At 42.5% G+C, this 15,503-nt stretch overlaps 1 protein-coding gene across 2 annotated transcripts in view; it reads left to right on the top strand.

Moving 5' to 3' along the window:
- Nucleotides 1-1,898: 1,898 nt before the first annotated feature.
- Nucleotides 1,899-15,503, top strand: part of St7 (suppression of tumorigenicity 7) — a 252,673-nt gene continuing 239,068 nt past the window's right edge. The window contains exon 1 of one of the 2 annotated variants that reach the window (XM_034519092.2): nt 1,899-2,395. In XM_034519092.2, the coding sequence (XP_034374983.1) occupies nt 2,245-2,395 (151 nt within the window). In that variant the 5' untranslated portion in view covers nt 1,899-2,244. The remainder of the gene's footprint in view (nt 2,396-15,503) is intronic. The other variant, XM_034519093.2, reaches the window with a different exon arrangement.

Below are 15,503 nucleotides of genomic sequence, written 5' to 3'. Positions count from 1 at the left end.
ACAACCAGGCTGTAACTAAAGGCTATTGCTGGGGGGGAAACACAGAGGTGATCTGAATCTTGATGTCTTAAGGCCCAGTATAGAATGGAGAGGAAAAAGGAGAGGAAGGAGAAGTTGACTTACTGGGGAGTTGGCTCATAAAGTATACAGTATAAGTCCCATGTGGGTCTCCTGCACTCGGAGAACCAAGAAGGTAGCAAAGCTGAGTCTAATTTCAAAGGCCCATGACTCATGCTAGGGAAGAGGAACCTAGATTACAACCTGCAGTTGGAGGCCAGAGACCTGAGGGTGGCACTGGTCCAAGTCCTGGAGTCGAAAGCCTGGAGTTCTCATGGCCAAGGTCAATAGAAGAAGAGGTAAAAACTTCTATTCTATTCTGGAAGGTGAATACATTCTTTCTAGTTCTATGGTCTCCAGATTCCTGAATGGTAATCACACACACTGAAGGTGAGCATTCCTAACCAAATATGCTCACACTCACATATCAGTCTCTTCTGAAAAGACCCTCACAGGCATCCACCAAACTATTCCTTAGTGCAACTGAGTTTTGCCACCTGGAACTGTCATAAACAGGCCCCACATCTACAAATTAACTCCGTCTGTTTTACTATGGAAGAAACTACAAGTCCTCGTAGGAGCAGAAAGGTGTGACACCTCTCCTTTACACAGCCAACACTCTCATATAACAGGTTGCAAAAGGAAAGCATGTTAAATGCCAACATCTTCTATGACACAGGAGCTGCCAGAAGTGAAGACTGAAAGAATCTGAGAAACCTCTTTTCAACTCAGGTAATAATGTGAGAGACTGAAAGGGAAGTCTCTGCAAAGCCGGCATGTCCACATTCTTGGCCTCTCCCTAACATTCCTTTTTCTGGAGGTTTATGAGGTAGAATGTCCTGGAATGAGGGGCTTCAAAGGAGGAGGGGGAAGGGAGAAACGATTGATCGATCTTTCTAGGTTGTATGGCTTAGTCTGAGGGAGATGCATTCTAATTTCTACAATGCACCTTGGAGAAGGGGAATTTTGGTTTCCGGCAGCTGGCTTTGCTTTGGAGGACATAAAGCTATGCAAAAAGGACGGGCGTTCAGAGACACCTTGCTTCCGAGGCCTTTCCAATTTCCTTCAATTCAAGGCATCCAGCACGGCAGCACAAGGTGTCCTATTTTGAGATAGTGCATTCTGAGCTTAATCATGAGCAATATAAAAATTATAATAAGATAATCTGTTCAGTGATGAATTTTAATGTCTTGGTTATAGTTGGGAAAGCCCGCATTTGCTTCATTTAACATTGAATACATTAAAAGTCAAATCGGTTATGAACAGAAACAGACTCGGTGATACCATCTAAAGCCTCGTGTAAAATACATTATTTTATTCAGCCGTGGGAAAAATGCTCACAATGTGATTTTATTTTTCTTTATTTTTCAGTAGGTTCAGATGAAGTACGCTAACGTTGTCCTAGGGAATTGTTTACATGTTAAAAACAAAAAACAAAACAAGTAAAGGCCTTGTTTTGAAACGGTGATCACTTGGAAAATAGGAAGAAAAAGAAATACGTATGCTGTCAGTTTCTTTGGAAAACCCTTCACAGTGCCGCTTGAAAAGAACAAAATTAACAGAAGCTAGCACAGAAGACAAGGAGATTTCTCTTCAGGCCTACCGACTGGAGTGCATCTCTTCTAAATCTTCTGGATTTTATTGCCCCAATCCTGAGAGACACAGAGCCTTAAGACTCGTGTCCTGGAAACCTTGATTGCAACTGAATTCTGACGCCCCCTTAAGGTAGACCTAGCAACGCTTTGGGCCTCAGTTTCCCTCCGTCTGTAACCCCAGGTCGTGGCAACTGTTGCAGGCTCTCTCTCACCCAGAAGCTACAAAGTGTGTGGAACACGCCCGGCTGTCGGAAGCGCACTACACGCGCGAGCTGTTACGTCAGTGGTTCCCTCGGCGGCGCCCGGGCTGTCCTCCTAAAATACTAGTAGAAGAAGTATAAATGGCCCGGGAGTGTGCAGGGACCGGGCCCACGTGACCGCTCCACGAAGGCCACCGGCGGGGGTGGGGGGCTCGGAGCGCAGGCCGCGCGGTTTCCCGCCGCAGCCAGGCGGCGGGCGAACTCGGTGGGGACGCCGGGCCCTGGCGGCGGCGGCGGCGGCGGCGGTGGCGGTGGCGGCTCGAGCCGCCTCGGGCCGGTGAATCATCCCGGCAGCCAGCGAGCGCCGCGGCGGCCCGCAGCAGCGCCGGAAGATGGCCGAGGCGGGAGCGGGCTTCCTGGAGCAGCTCAAGTCCTGCATCGTGTGGTCGTGGACCTATCTGTGGACCGTGTGGTTCTTCCTCGTGCTCTTCCTGGTCTACATCCTGAGGGTGCCCCTGAGGATCAACGACAATCTGAGCACAGGTCAGGCCCCGCTTTGGCCCGGCCCGGCCGCCCCTCCCCCCCCACCCCCCCCCCGGCCCCGGGAAAGTTTAGTGCAAAGTCGCGCGGCGGGGTCGCGGCCGGCGGGGACGCGCGCTCGGGGGCGCGCCGCCTCAGGTGGCCGCCGCAGCCCCGCGGCCTTCGCGAGTCCCCGTAATCCCCGCGTGCCGGAGTGTCCCCGCGGGTCCCCCGCGGATCCCCCGCCGAGCCCCGAGAGCTCGCGAGTCTCGCCGGCGCTCGAGCGTCCGAACCGCGCCGAGGAGGCGTCCTGCTCCCGGCGGCGCCGCCAGGGCCCACGCGTGGCCCGGGCTGAGGGCGCGCGCTCCGCGGGCCGCGAGTGGAGGAAAGCCTTGTCCCGGAGGGTGTCGCTGTGGTGTGGACGGGGAGGGCATGTCCGTAGGTCCTTCTAGGAGCATGGATGACGTGTCAGGTCACCCAACGGAATGTCCAGGGGACACTCGGAGGCGCGCGGGGATCTGGAATTTCTGACGCCCCTCCGGCTGAAGTTTTCCTGTTCTCTGCCGAGCTCTCTCTAAAGCGCGCTGGGTTTAACCAGTGTGCCTGTGCTGATTGTGGTCCTGATAAACTTGCAGCAGGCTACTCCGGTTGTTAAGAACCAAGGAGGGCAAACTCAGGCTAAGGACACCCCAGAGACAATTCAGAAACAAAATGCACTTTGGAGAAAGGTTTACAGCCTTTCGAGTCTGCACATTATTGTGGATTCAAGGTAGATGCACCTTTATTCCACACTATGCTGTGAAGTCTTTGCAGTTCTGACTTATTTACAGAAATAGAGACAACATTCACATATATCTGTCTAATGTCGTTTAATTTGCATTGTCTACAAGAGGAAGATTGGAAATGAATTTCCTATGACCGTAACTGGGGTTGGGGGTGGGTGGGAGGTGGACCCTTTTAGATGCTTGCCACAATGTACTAATTTTGTTTGGACCTGAGCTTTTAACATTATAAACCTCCTTTAATGTGAATGGGTTGCTATGTTTCATAGTATCCTTTGGATGGTCTCCCTGGGAGGCAGACAGAATTCTGCACATAGAGTTAGTTCATCCTAATGAAGAGGATGCCAAGCTGTTTGACTCTGATTATTCCGAAAATCCAATCTTTTTTGTTGTTTGGCTTTTTATCTGTTAGTGTGGTTGTCACACTGTCGCATTATTGAATTCCTTGCCTTAGGACAGACATTCTCAACCTGTGGGTCATGACCCCTTTGGGGCTTACATATCAGATATCCTGCATGTCAGATATTTACTTTAGGAGTAGCAAAATCACAATTTCAAAGTAGCAAATAATTTTATGGTTAGGGGTCACCACAACGTTTGGAACTGTAAGTGAAGGGTCACAACGTTAAGAAGGTTGAGAACAACTGCTTTAGGAAAAGTTTTTTTTCTTCTTTTTTTTTTTTAATGTGACTGGTGACTAGAAGTAGATTCTAGTCTCAAACGCCTGTCCTTTAAACAAATTTAAATGTTTATCATGTATTTACAGGGAGGTACATCCAACGTTTTTCTTTCCAGAAAATTTGTTGTAGAATTTTTAAAAACTTTAATGTTTTGCATAACGTGGTTATTTTTTTTCTTCAAGAACGGGTCTGTATGCCACATTTCCTTAAAGTAGGTTAAATAGTCATCCACACAGAATTGTATGCAAGGCACAGAGCCCCACACTCTAATAGGTTAGACAGAAGAGGCAGGAAGCCAGATGCCTATTAAGAAGAGGGACAATTTTTCAGGAAGATAACTGGGATCTCCCCGAGCCCCAAGCAACACTAGACCTGGCATTTCTCACAGCTAGTTTGCACAGGGACGTTTCTAATTGAGACTCCTGAGAAAATTCGGTGTTGGATGGGCCAGGCTGTGGCTCCTGCCTTCCTAGGCACCATGTAGAGGCTCCTCTCTCTGGGGGGGGGGGGGGGGGGGGGGGGGGGCCGGGGGGGGGGGGCGGGGGGGGGCGGGAGGTGAGTGTGGGTGTGGGTGGGGGCTCAGTTTGTCCTGGGGTTTTGTGCACATTCTCGTCGTCAAGGGGGATGAAAAGAGAAGCGCGTGGAGAGTATTCGTCTTCCTGGTATTTCTTTCTGCTACTTCTGTGAGAATGTAGTGGATGAGGAAGGGCTTTAGCACTGCTCTCTGTATATCCAAGGATGGCGGTGAGCCACTGCAGCCAGGATTAAGTTTTTCAAAAGGCAGTGTGAGACATTGGATGGCATTTTGCTTCCCTTTTAAGAAGAAGTGCGAAGTTCTCGTAGGAAGACTGCCAGAGATTCCTGTCAACTTATTTCCCTCCTTTTCTTGCCAAATTCTCTTTTCCATGGAAACAACTTTCTATAACGAGAGAACTTGCTGGAGGGCTTGCACCTCCAAGTAACTCCCCTCCAGTGGTCAAGCTGGTCCTTTCAGGGAACTCTTTAAATGGGGTCCAATCCAACTTTCTCTATCCCCTCTCCCCTTCCCCTCCCCCTCCCCTCCACCTTTCCTCCTCTCTACTTCCCCTCTCCCTCCCCTCCACCATTCCTCCCTTCCCCTCCCCTCCCCTCCCCTCCCCTCCCCTCCCCTCCCCTCCCCTTCCCTCCCCTCCCCTCCCCTCCACCATTCCTCCCTTCCCCTCCCCTCCCCTCCCCTCCCCTCCCTCCCTCCACCATTCCTCCCTTCCCCTCCCCTCCCCTCCCCTCCCCTCCCCCTCCCCTCCCCTCCCCTCCCCTCCCCTCCCCTCCCTCTCCTCACTCCTTTGATTGTTTCTCTCTCACAACTTTGGTTGTTTCTGAGACAGCATTTCTTGCTCTGTCACCTGTCCTACAGAGATTTACCTGCCTCTGCCTCCCAAATGCTGTGATTAAAAGTGTGCACCACTGCCGGGCGGTGGTGGCGCACGCCTTTAATCCCAGCACTTGGGAGGCAGAGGCAGGCGGATTTCTGAGTTCGAGGCCAGCCTGGTCTACCGAGTGAGTTCCAGGACAGCCAAGGCTATACAGAGAAACCCTGTCTCGAAAAACCAAAACCAAAAACCAAAAAAAAAAAAAAAAAAAAAAAAAAAAAAAAAAAAAAAAAAAGTGTGCACCACTGTGGGCCACTTAACTAATTTTGTTGCTCTTTCCGGTGGTGTGGTGCTTTCTCCTCCTGTGATAAAGCAGAGAGGCCACTGGGTCGAGAGCTACTTTTTAGAGTTGCTGCAGGTGTTGCAGGCCTCCACACCACTGAAGAAAGGCAGGGCTAGGAGGCAACTAGGAGCCTTGAATTCCACAACTGAAGCCCTGCTGTGCACCTATGGGAGTGGACTCTTGATTTAAATGCTGTACATTGTTTTCTGGACATGTGGCATGCTCTCCTCAAAAAAAATTTTTTAAATATTCTTTTCTTATCTGATACTTCCTAACTACAGTTTCCTCTCCTTCCACTCCTCCCTGCTCCCCTGGATCCACTCCCCTGCCCTCTTCCATCAGAAAAAAAGCAGGTCTCCAAGAGACAACCACCAGATAAAATACAATAAGACAAAGCAAAAGCCCCCATACAAAATCTGGACAAGGCAATCTAACAGAAGGAAGAGTCCCAAGAGCAGGCAAAAGAGTCAGAGACACACCCACTCCCACAGTGAGGAGTCCCACAGAAACACCAAGCTAACAGACACAACATATACACAGAGAATCTGTGTAGATACGTGCGGGCCTTGTGCTTGCTGTTTCAGTCTTTGTGAGTAGCTCATATATGCCCTGCTTAATTGATTTAGTGGAACGTGTTCTCCTGGTGTCCTCCATCCACCCCTGACTCCTACAATCTTTCAGCCCCATTTTCCAGGAGATTCCCCTGGCTCATAGGGGAGGGACCCGATCTCCAATTTAGACTCTCTCCGAATAATGTCTGGTCATGGGTGTCTCTTCATCTGTTCCCATCTGCTGCTGGAAGAAGGCTGTCTGATAATGACTGGACAGGGGACTGATGTATGAATATAGCAGAATATCATTAGGAATCGTTTCATTGCTTTAAAATTTTTATTTTTAAACCAGTTTTCTTTGGTTTTACCCTAGGTCACTGGACTATTCAGTCTCTGGTTCCTGGCCATCCAAGTGGTGTCTGACATGGGTTTCCTCTCATGGAGTGGGCCTCAAGTTGGCCACTCTAACAGATTCTGCACCACCGTTGCTCTAGCACATCTTGCAGGCAGAACTGATTGTTGGACAAAGGTTTTGTGGCTGGGTTGGTGTTCACAGTTCTCTTTTAGTAACACGTGTAGCCCTCTCTATGGTCACTGAACTAACTGTTCAGTGGATGTTGCCCTCAGCAGTGGGGCCGCAGTATTAGTTTTGGAGAGCAACCCTCTGTCCTAGCATCAACCTAGGTTGTTTGGGGACCTCCATGGGACCCCATTAGCCAACAACTCAATTGAATGCAACCTAGTCTACCCCTGAAAGCCTTGCCTAGCAACAAAAGATGGCCAGTTGAGATTCTGTATTTCTCATTTCTAAGAGTCCTCACTGGGACCACCCTCATGGATTCCAGGAAGATTCTATTGTACTAGGTTTCCACACTACCCACCAAATGCTCTCCAGTTTTAGCTATCACTCCCACACTCTTCTCCTTCATCCCATCTGCCTCCCCCGCCCCTACCTGATTCTTCCCTCTCCTGTCTCCATCAGCCTCCTGTCCACTCACAAAAATCTATTCTATTTTCCCTTCCCAGGGAGATCCATGTATTTCCCCCTGGACCCTGCCTCTTTACCTAAACTTCCTGGGTTTATGGATTGTAGTTTGGTTATCATTTACTTAATGGCTCATATCCACTTAAACGTGAATACTTTTTGTTTGTTTTTTTCTTTTTCTTTTTTGTTTGTTTGTTTCTAGTTCTATTTATTTTTCTGCAAATGACATTTTATTTTAATGGCCAAGTAATATTCCATTGTGTAAATGTGCTATATTATCTTTATCCATTCTTCTGTTGAGGGACCTGAGGTTGCTTCCAGTTTCTCGGTATTATGAATTAAACTAAAATGTACATAATTGAGCAAGTGTCTTTGTGGTTGGATGAGGTGTCCTTTGGGTAATGCCCAAGAATGGTACAGCTGGGTATTGAGGTAGATCAATTCCCAATTTTCGGAGGTACTGCCATACTGATTTCCATAGTCTGTATGAGTTTGCACTTCCACCAGCAATGGAGGAGTGTCCCCCTTGCTCTGCACCCTTGCCGGCATGAGCTGTCACTTGTGCTTTTGATCTTAGCCATTCCAACAGGTGTAAGATAGAATCTCAAACTGTTTTTGATGTTCATTTCCCTGATGATAAGGACTTTGAACATTTCTTTCAGTGTTTCTCAGCTATTAGAGATTCCTCTATTGAGAATTCTCTGTATAGATCTGTACCCCATTTTTAATTGGATTATTTGGTTTTTGTTGATATCTAGTTTCTTGAATTCTTTATGTAGTTTGGATATTCATATGCTATTGGATGTCAAGTTAGTAAAAATATTTTTTTCATTCTGTAAGCTACAGCTTTGTCCAATTGATAGTATCCTTTGCCTTATGGAAGATTTTCAGTTTAGTGAGGTACCATTTATTAATAGTTGATCTTATTGCCTTGATATCAGTGTTCTGTTCAGAAAGTTGTCTCTTGTGCCAATGTGTCCAAGGTTACTCCCCAATTTCTCTTCTGTCAGGTTAAGTATGTCTAGTTTTATGTTGGGATTTTTCATCCACTCGGACTTGAGTTCTGTGAAGTGTGATAAATATGGATCTATTTGCATTCTTGTACACACAGACATCTAGTTTAATCAGTACCATTTGTTGAAAATACTTTTTTTTTTCCAGTGTGTATTTATTACTTCTTTATAAAAAAAATCAAGTGTCCATAGAATGTGAACTTATGTCTGGGTCTTCAGTTCGATTCCATTGGCCCACATGTCTGTTTTTGTACCAATACCATGTGGTTTTTATTACTGCGTCTTTATAGTACAGCTTGAGGTCAGGGATAGTGATACCTGCAGCAGTTTTTTTAGTGTTCAGGATTATTTAAGCTATCCTGTCTTGTTTTGTTTTCAATATAAAATGAAGAATTGTGTTTGCAAGGTCTGTAATGAATTGTGTTGGAATTTTGATGGGGATTACACTGAATCTGTAGATTGCTTTTGGTACGATGGCCATTTTGGTACGATGGGAGATCTTTCCATCTTCTGATATCTTCAGTTTCTTTCTTCAAAGACTGAAATTTTTATCATACAAGTCTTTCACTTGATTGTGCAGAGTTAACTCAGGATAGTTATAGTACTATATTGAATGGACATGCAGAAAGTGGAAAACTTTGTTTCTGGTTTTAGAGGAATTGCTTTGACTTTTTCTCCATTTAATTTGATGTTGTCAATAGGCTTTCTGTAAATTCCTTAATTATGTTTAAGTGTGCACCTTGTATCCTTAATCTCTCCAGTACTTTTGTCATAAAGGTGTGTTAAATTTTGTCAAAGGCCTTTTTTTTCTTTTTATCTAATGAGATGGTCATGTGTTTTTTTTTTCTTTCATTTTGTTTATATGGTGGATTATATTTACTGATTTTTGTATATTGAACCATCTCTGCATCTCTGAGATGATTGTTGTGTTCTTGGATTCAGTTAGCAGGTATTTTAGTGAATATTTTTCCATCAGTGTTTATAAGCAAAAGTGGTCTATAAGTCTCTTTCTTTGTTGGGTCCTTATGAAGTTTGGGTATCACGATAATTGTGGTCTCATAATATGAAGCTGACAACATTCCTTTTGTTTCTAGTTTGTGGAATAATTTAAGGAGTGCTGGTATTAACACTTCTTTGAAAGTCTGGTAGAATTCTGAGCTAAATCTATCTGGCCTTGGGTGGTTTTTGTTTTTGCTTGTGTGACTTTTAATGGCTGCTTCTATTTTACTAGGTCTATTTAAATAGATTATCTGATTGTAATTTAACTTTGGTAAGTGATTATCTATTGAGAAAATCTGTCCGTTCCTTTTAGATTTTGCAATTTGGTAGAGTATAGGGTTTTAAAGTATGTTCTTATGATTCTTTGGATTTCTTCAGTGTCTATTGTTGTGGCCCCCTTTTCATTTCTGATTATTTTAATTTGGATTTAGTTTGGTTTTCTTTTGGTTTTAGTTTGGATAAGGGTTTATCTAGCTTGTTGATTTTCTCAAAGAACCAACTCTTTGTTTTACTGAATCTTTGTATTGTTTGCTTTGTTTTCTATTTTATTGATTTCAGTCCTCAGTTTGATTATTTCTTGCTATCTCTTCCTCTGGGTTGTGCTTACTTCTTTTTGTTCTAGTGCTTTCAGGTATGTTAAGTTGCTAGCATGAGATCTGTTCTTTTTTTTTTTTTTTTTTTTTTTTTTTTTTTTTTTAATGTAGGCACTTTGTGCTATACACTTTTCTTTTAGCACCGCTTTCATTATGTCCCACAAATTTGGGTATGCTATGTATTCATTTTAATTGAATTCTAGAAAGTCTTTAATTTCTTTCCTTATTTCTATCTTGATCACTTGTTTGTATTCAGTGGAGAGTTGTTGAGTTTTCATGAGTTTGTATGCTTTCTGTTGTTATTGATATCCCGTTATCTAATGGTGGGCTGATAGGATGCAGGGAATTATTCCAGTTTTCTTATGTCTGTTGCAACTTGCTTTGTAAGCAAGTATGGTCAATTTTGGAGGAAGTCCATTAGGTACTGAGAAGAAGGTGTGTTCTTTTGTGTTTGGGTGAAATGTTCTATATCTTTTAGATCCATTTGGTTTGTAACATATGTTAACTCCAGTATTGCACTGTTAGTTTTTGTCTGCATCTGTCCATTGATGAGAGTAGGGTATTTAAGTCTCCCACTATCAGTGAGTGAGGTTCAAGATGTGATTGAAGTTGTAGTAACATTTCAAGAGTGGATGCTCTTGTGTTTGGGGCATTGATGTTAAGAATTGATGTCATCTTGGTGGAGTTTCCCTTGGTGAGTATGTAGTGTTCTTCTCCATCCCTTTTGATTAGTTTTGGTTTGAAGTCTATTTTGGTAGCTTGCTTCTTAAGTCCATTTACTTGGCATATGTTTTTCCAACCTTTTACCCTGAGGTACTGTCTATCCTTGATGTTGAGATGTGTTTCTTGGATGCAACAGAAAGATGGATCTTATTTTCCCATCCATTTTGTTAGTCTGTGTCTTTTTATTGGGAAATTGAAGCCATTGATATTGAGAGATATAAATGATAATTGATAATTGTTATTTTGTTGTTTCTGGTGGTAGTGGTGGTGGTTGTGGTGGTGTGTGTCTGTTTGAGCTTCTCTTCTTTTGGTTTTACTGATGTAAGATTTTTTTATTTCCTGCATTGTCATGGGTGTAGTTAATCTCTTTGTGGTGGAAATTTTCTTTTAGCACTGGATTTAGCAGGACTGGATTTGTAGATATATTGTGGTGGTTTGAACATGCTTGGCCCATGGTAAGTGGCACTATTAGGAGGTATGGCCTTGTTGGAGTAGGTGTATTTTTGTTGGAGGAAGCACATCATTGTGAACTTTAAAGCCTCACCCAGGCAGAAGAGACCTTCCTCCTGGCTTCCTGCAGAAGAGTCAGTGTAGTGTAGTGTAAAAGCCTAAGCTAAGCTTACAGTTGTTTATATTATAGAATATTTTGTACTATGATAATGACTACAGATATAAAACTCATAGTTTTTGAATCATATTAATTACTACCCAGTTTTGGTTTTCTCCAAGTTGGCAATGGTTGTTCTAAAATTAACTGATACCCTAGATTCCTTTTCTGGAGGGCCTCATTATAGTTGTTGAAGATCATTCCTCTGACTGTAAACCCCACCCATCCTTCAAGGACAAGTTTGTAAACTACCTTCTGATTCCTTCAACTGAATGATGTTTCCTTCTAATCTCACTGTGTATTATCCAGAGGCACGTTGACATTTTCACCTCATTTGAAGTGTTGTATGTCTACTCTGTTAGTGTTTGTATAGGCAGGTCTCTCTGTATACATACCTCATCATGTCCTCAGGACTTTTGTTATTCATCTTCTTATTACTTTCTTGCACTTAGTAAACTTTTACTGTTCACTGGCTCAATCAATATACATGCTAGGGTATGCACAGTGAGATAGGGTTAAGAACATAGGAATAGATCAGTTCCTGGATATGGACCCTCTTTAACATTTTAATCTTTTAGCATTAGATTGAGGTCAGAGGCTGCCACAGAAAGTTAAATTTTTTGATAGGTGTTGTAAATCTATTCATTGATGTATAATCTATTAATTGATGTATAAATCAAAGCTTTCTAATTCAAGTCAGGGTTGAGGTTAGCTTATACCTCTTACATCTCTATCTCCTTTACTTTTGGAAATATCTCTCCTATATATCAATGGAGCAATAGGATACTTTGATGGCCTTTTCTCAAGTTTCTAGTTCTGTATATGTCAAATAATAGCTCTATGTTCTCCAAGGATCCTTCTCACTGTCATATTGGTGTCTGTGTCAGGGTCTTGAGCATGCATATGAACTTAGATATATTTTTTCTTTTTCTCTTCGCTTTGCCTCCTAATTCTTAGTGAGTCCAACTCCACATTTCATCTGTTTTCTTTAATGGCTTCTCATTGCACTGGAAACGCCTGATGATCTGGACCCTTCCTCCCACTCAAGGCTGAACTTCTGTTTCTTCTCCAAATACTTTCAAGAGAAAAATCCCCCGATACAGCTGGGATTCTTTAATTGTCTTTTTTTTTTTTTTTTTTTTTTTTTTTTTGGTTTTTCAAGACAAGGTTTCTCTGTATAGCCCTGGGTGTCCTAGAATTCACTCTGTAGACCAGGCTGGCCTCAAACTCAGAAATCCGCCTGCCTCTGCCTCCCAAGTGCTGGGATTAAAGGCATGCGCCACCACGGCCCGGCCGATCACTTCAGTTTTTAATCAAGAAAATATTCCAAAGACCAATCGGTTGGGGGCATTTTCTAGATTGAATTTTCTCTTTTCATGTGAATGTAAAATCTTGTCAAGTTGACAGAACACTAGCCAACACACTTATTGTATGTATATGAATGTTTGCCTGCATGTATTTATGCCTATGTACTACTTGAATGCCTGATATCTATGGAGGACAGAAGAGGACATTGGATCCTTTTGAGTTGGAGTTTCAGTCCATGGTGAGCTACACTGGAACTGAACCTGGTCCTCTGGAGGAGCAGCCAGTGCCCTTGGCTGCTGAGCTGTCTCTCCAGCCCTTTCCACTTGAGTTTTGGATGGCAATCTCCTTACCATTCATAATTCTGCCTCTAGCTCACTAGATCACTATTCTAGTCTTTTCTGTAAGTATATTGTAATTAAGCAGCAATAATGGATAACTTGGGAGCTGACTGTGTAACATAGCCTGGTATGTCAGTCTCAGAGATTTGCAAAGTAAAGCACCTTATAACTCGAGGATGTAGTTTAGGAGTCTACCACCATGGCTAAAATTCTTATTTGTATGGAAGAGAGAGAGCGTATAGGGGAAGGTCTGTTTGGGAAGTGTTTAGAATGATGTTGCAGGCAAGTGAAGTTTAACCACCATATGGAAATACAATGTAAGGTGATTAGAAAGAATTTACTGAATGTTACATATTTTCCTATCCACATTTCTTACCTTAGGAACCATTTCTAAAATCCTAGGAGCCTGAGAGAAAATAGCTTTGGCATTATAGAAATTTGCTTCATAGACGATTTTACTCAAGTGTTTCTTTCTACACTAAATACTGTGCATTAGGAAGAGTAGATGTCAGCTCTGATGAAATTAGACGAGTGTTGTATTTAGAATAAGGAGAGTTCAGTCAAATCTCAGTTTTCGAAGTATTAGGATAACTGGACAAATTAATTCATAAGATTTCCTTATACAGAAGGGTGCAGTGACATCTCTTTTATTGGGTTGCTTTGCAGTCTAAGTGGGATAGCAGATAGCACTGAGGACTGAGCAGAGCATAAAATGGAGTATTAGCCACAATACTTTGCATACCTTTGTACCAGTCTATTTCATTCCTTGTGACCTGTGTTCAATTAATAATTAATTTCCTAATTAGTTTATTCAGTCATCTGGATACATGGGTGACAGTAAACATGAAGCTGGGTTTTTCCTGTCAGTTTTCATTTGAACACAAACATCTCATTCAGTTATTTTCCTCCAGATTTCCACACCTTTGTTTTTTGTGTAATCTAGTATGTGGTCTTGATCACTAATCCCTTCAGATACACTATGCTTTCTGTGAACAGGAACTCTACATAGCAGTTACATTCAAATGATTGGGTTGAGATCAATCTGCTGACTGGAGCTGGAGAGAGAAAAAGCATTAGCCTTCGTGTATGTGTAAAGATTGTTCAAAATAAAATGAGTGCTGTCATGACAATGCCAGCAAACACATTTAAAAGTGCATTTTAATGGCAAAGCAGCTAAGTTCATGGGTGAGGATGAGAACCTGGTAGATTGCTTTTTTTTTTTTTAATTTAAAAAGATATGCTTATACAACAATATCTATAATATTGACAAGTACCTACATGCAAAGGTTAGTATCTTTTTGTATTTACATTTTTATTGGATATTTTATTTATTTACAATACAGATGTCATCCCCTTTCCCCATTGTCCCTCCCTAGAGCCACCTATCCCATCCCCCCTCTTCCTTTATGTTTTTATACCATTTTGATTACATGCATGTATTAAGGTCAGTTCTAGGTTGAGGGTCTAGCAATACAATAGATACAAATAGTCAAGGAACAGGCAATACAATAAACACAAATAGTCAAAGAAAAAGCAAGGCATTAAACCCAATTATGTGAACACTCCCATGATCACTGTTTCTAAAGGCTTATCAGGATGACCAAAGTATCTGAGCCTACTTCCCTGTCCTAGCCCAAGGTCATTTTCATGTCTGAAGCCTACTTCCTTGTTCTAGCCTAAAATTTAGATTCCTATCTGAAATTACTTCTTTGTTCTAGCCTAATATTTAGATTCCTGCCTGAGATTACTTCTTTGTTGTAGCGTAAGATTTAGATTCCTATCTGAAATTACTTCTTTGTTCTAGTCTAATGTCAGATTCCTGCTTGAAGTCTACTTCCTTGTCCTTGACTCATGTCAGTTCTTGCTAAGCAGCCCCAAAGGCTCTTTACCTCTCCCCCTTTTTTATTTCATTAACAAGACTGAGCTTGTCTTAGATCATTCTGACAAGAATGCTTCCTTACCCATTATGGAATATGCATTAGCAAAAGCAATGCACTTCTGTCTTAGGTTGGTAAGGCTCTGTATAGAATCTTGATAGCCTGTTAATTCAATAACTCTGTCTGGGGGTCCATTTTCAGGTTCAAGCCATGTACTTAGGCTGCCAACATGTTGTTGTTGTTAAAGATAAGCTTTAACACAATGAACAGGAATAAAAGTATTCCCAGGACAAGAAGGGCTAGCCTGATCAAGCTATATATGCCATTGCCGAGGTTTGACCAAAATGGAAATACTGACCTCAGGCCATGGATAATTTTATTGGGATTATCTGCAGCATCAAAGGTCAACAGAGCAGCATTCTTTAAATTCATAATCTCATTATGCAAAGTTAACACACCCAGAGAGGTGTTAGGATTATGCCAAATATCCTACATGTGTCTTTAAACTTTTTTCTAATTATAATGACAATCATTGTGAATTTCAAAAGTAACACTACTCCAATAATATTTGTCATGACACTTGGGGTGGCTCCTAACTCTTCAACCCTGAACCTCCTTCAAATAATTTGAATGGGTTATAGAGCATCCATCGTTGTTCCAGATACCTATATAAATCCTATTGTATACTCAATACATTAGTAACTTTTTTTTTTTTTTTTTTGCTAGATGGTTAACAAAAATAGTTGTCTTAACTCCTTGTGTCAATGCTATTGCAGAAGCAGTGGTACTAGCAATGAATGGAATTAAAGCTGTTATACCAGCAATAATCCAGCCTGCTACCCTCTTGCTTCTGCTTAAAGCCTAACTCACTTCTTCTAGCACTTTCAAGCTTTTTTCAGAGAATCAAGGTTTTCTAATACTCAGGGCAGTGAGACGAAAGCTGCTTGATAGACCCCCGTAACAGACATGCTAGGTTTCAACACA

Source organism: Arvicanthis niloticus, chromosome 15, assembly GCF_011762505.2.
Source record: "Arvicanthis niloticus isolate mArvNil1 chromosome 15, mArvNil1.pat.X, whole genome shotgun sequence".
In the NCBI taxonomy this organism is placed as follows: Eukaryota; Metazoa; Chordata; class Mammalia; order Rodentia; family Muridae; genus Arvicanthis; species Arvicanthis niloticus.
This window is presented reverse-complemented; position numbering and strand designations above follow the sequence as displayed.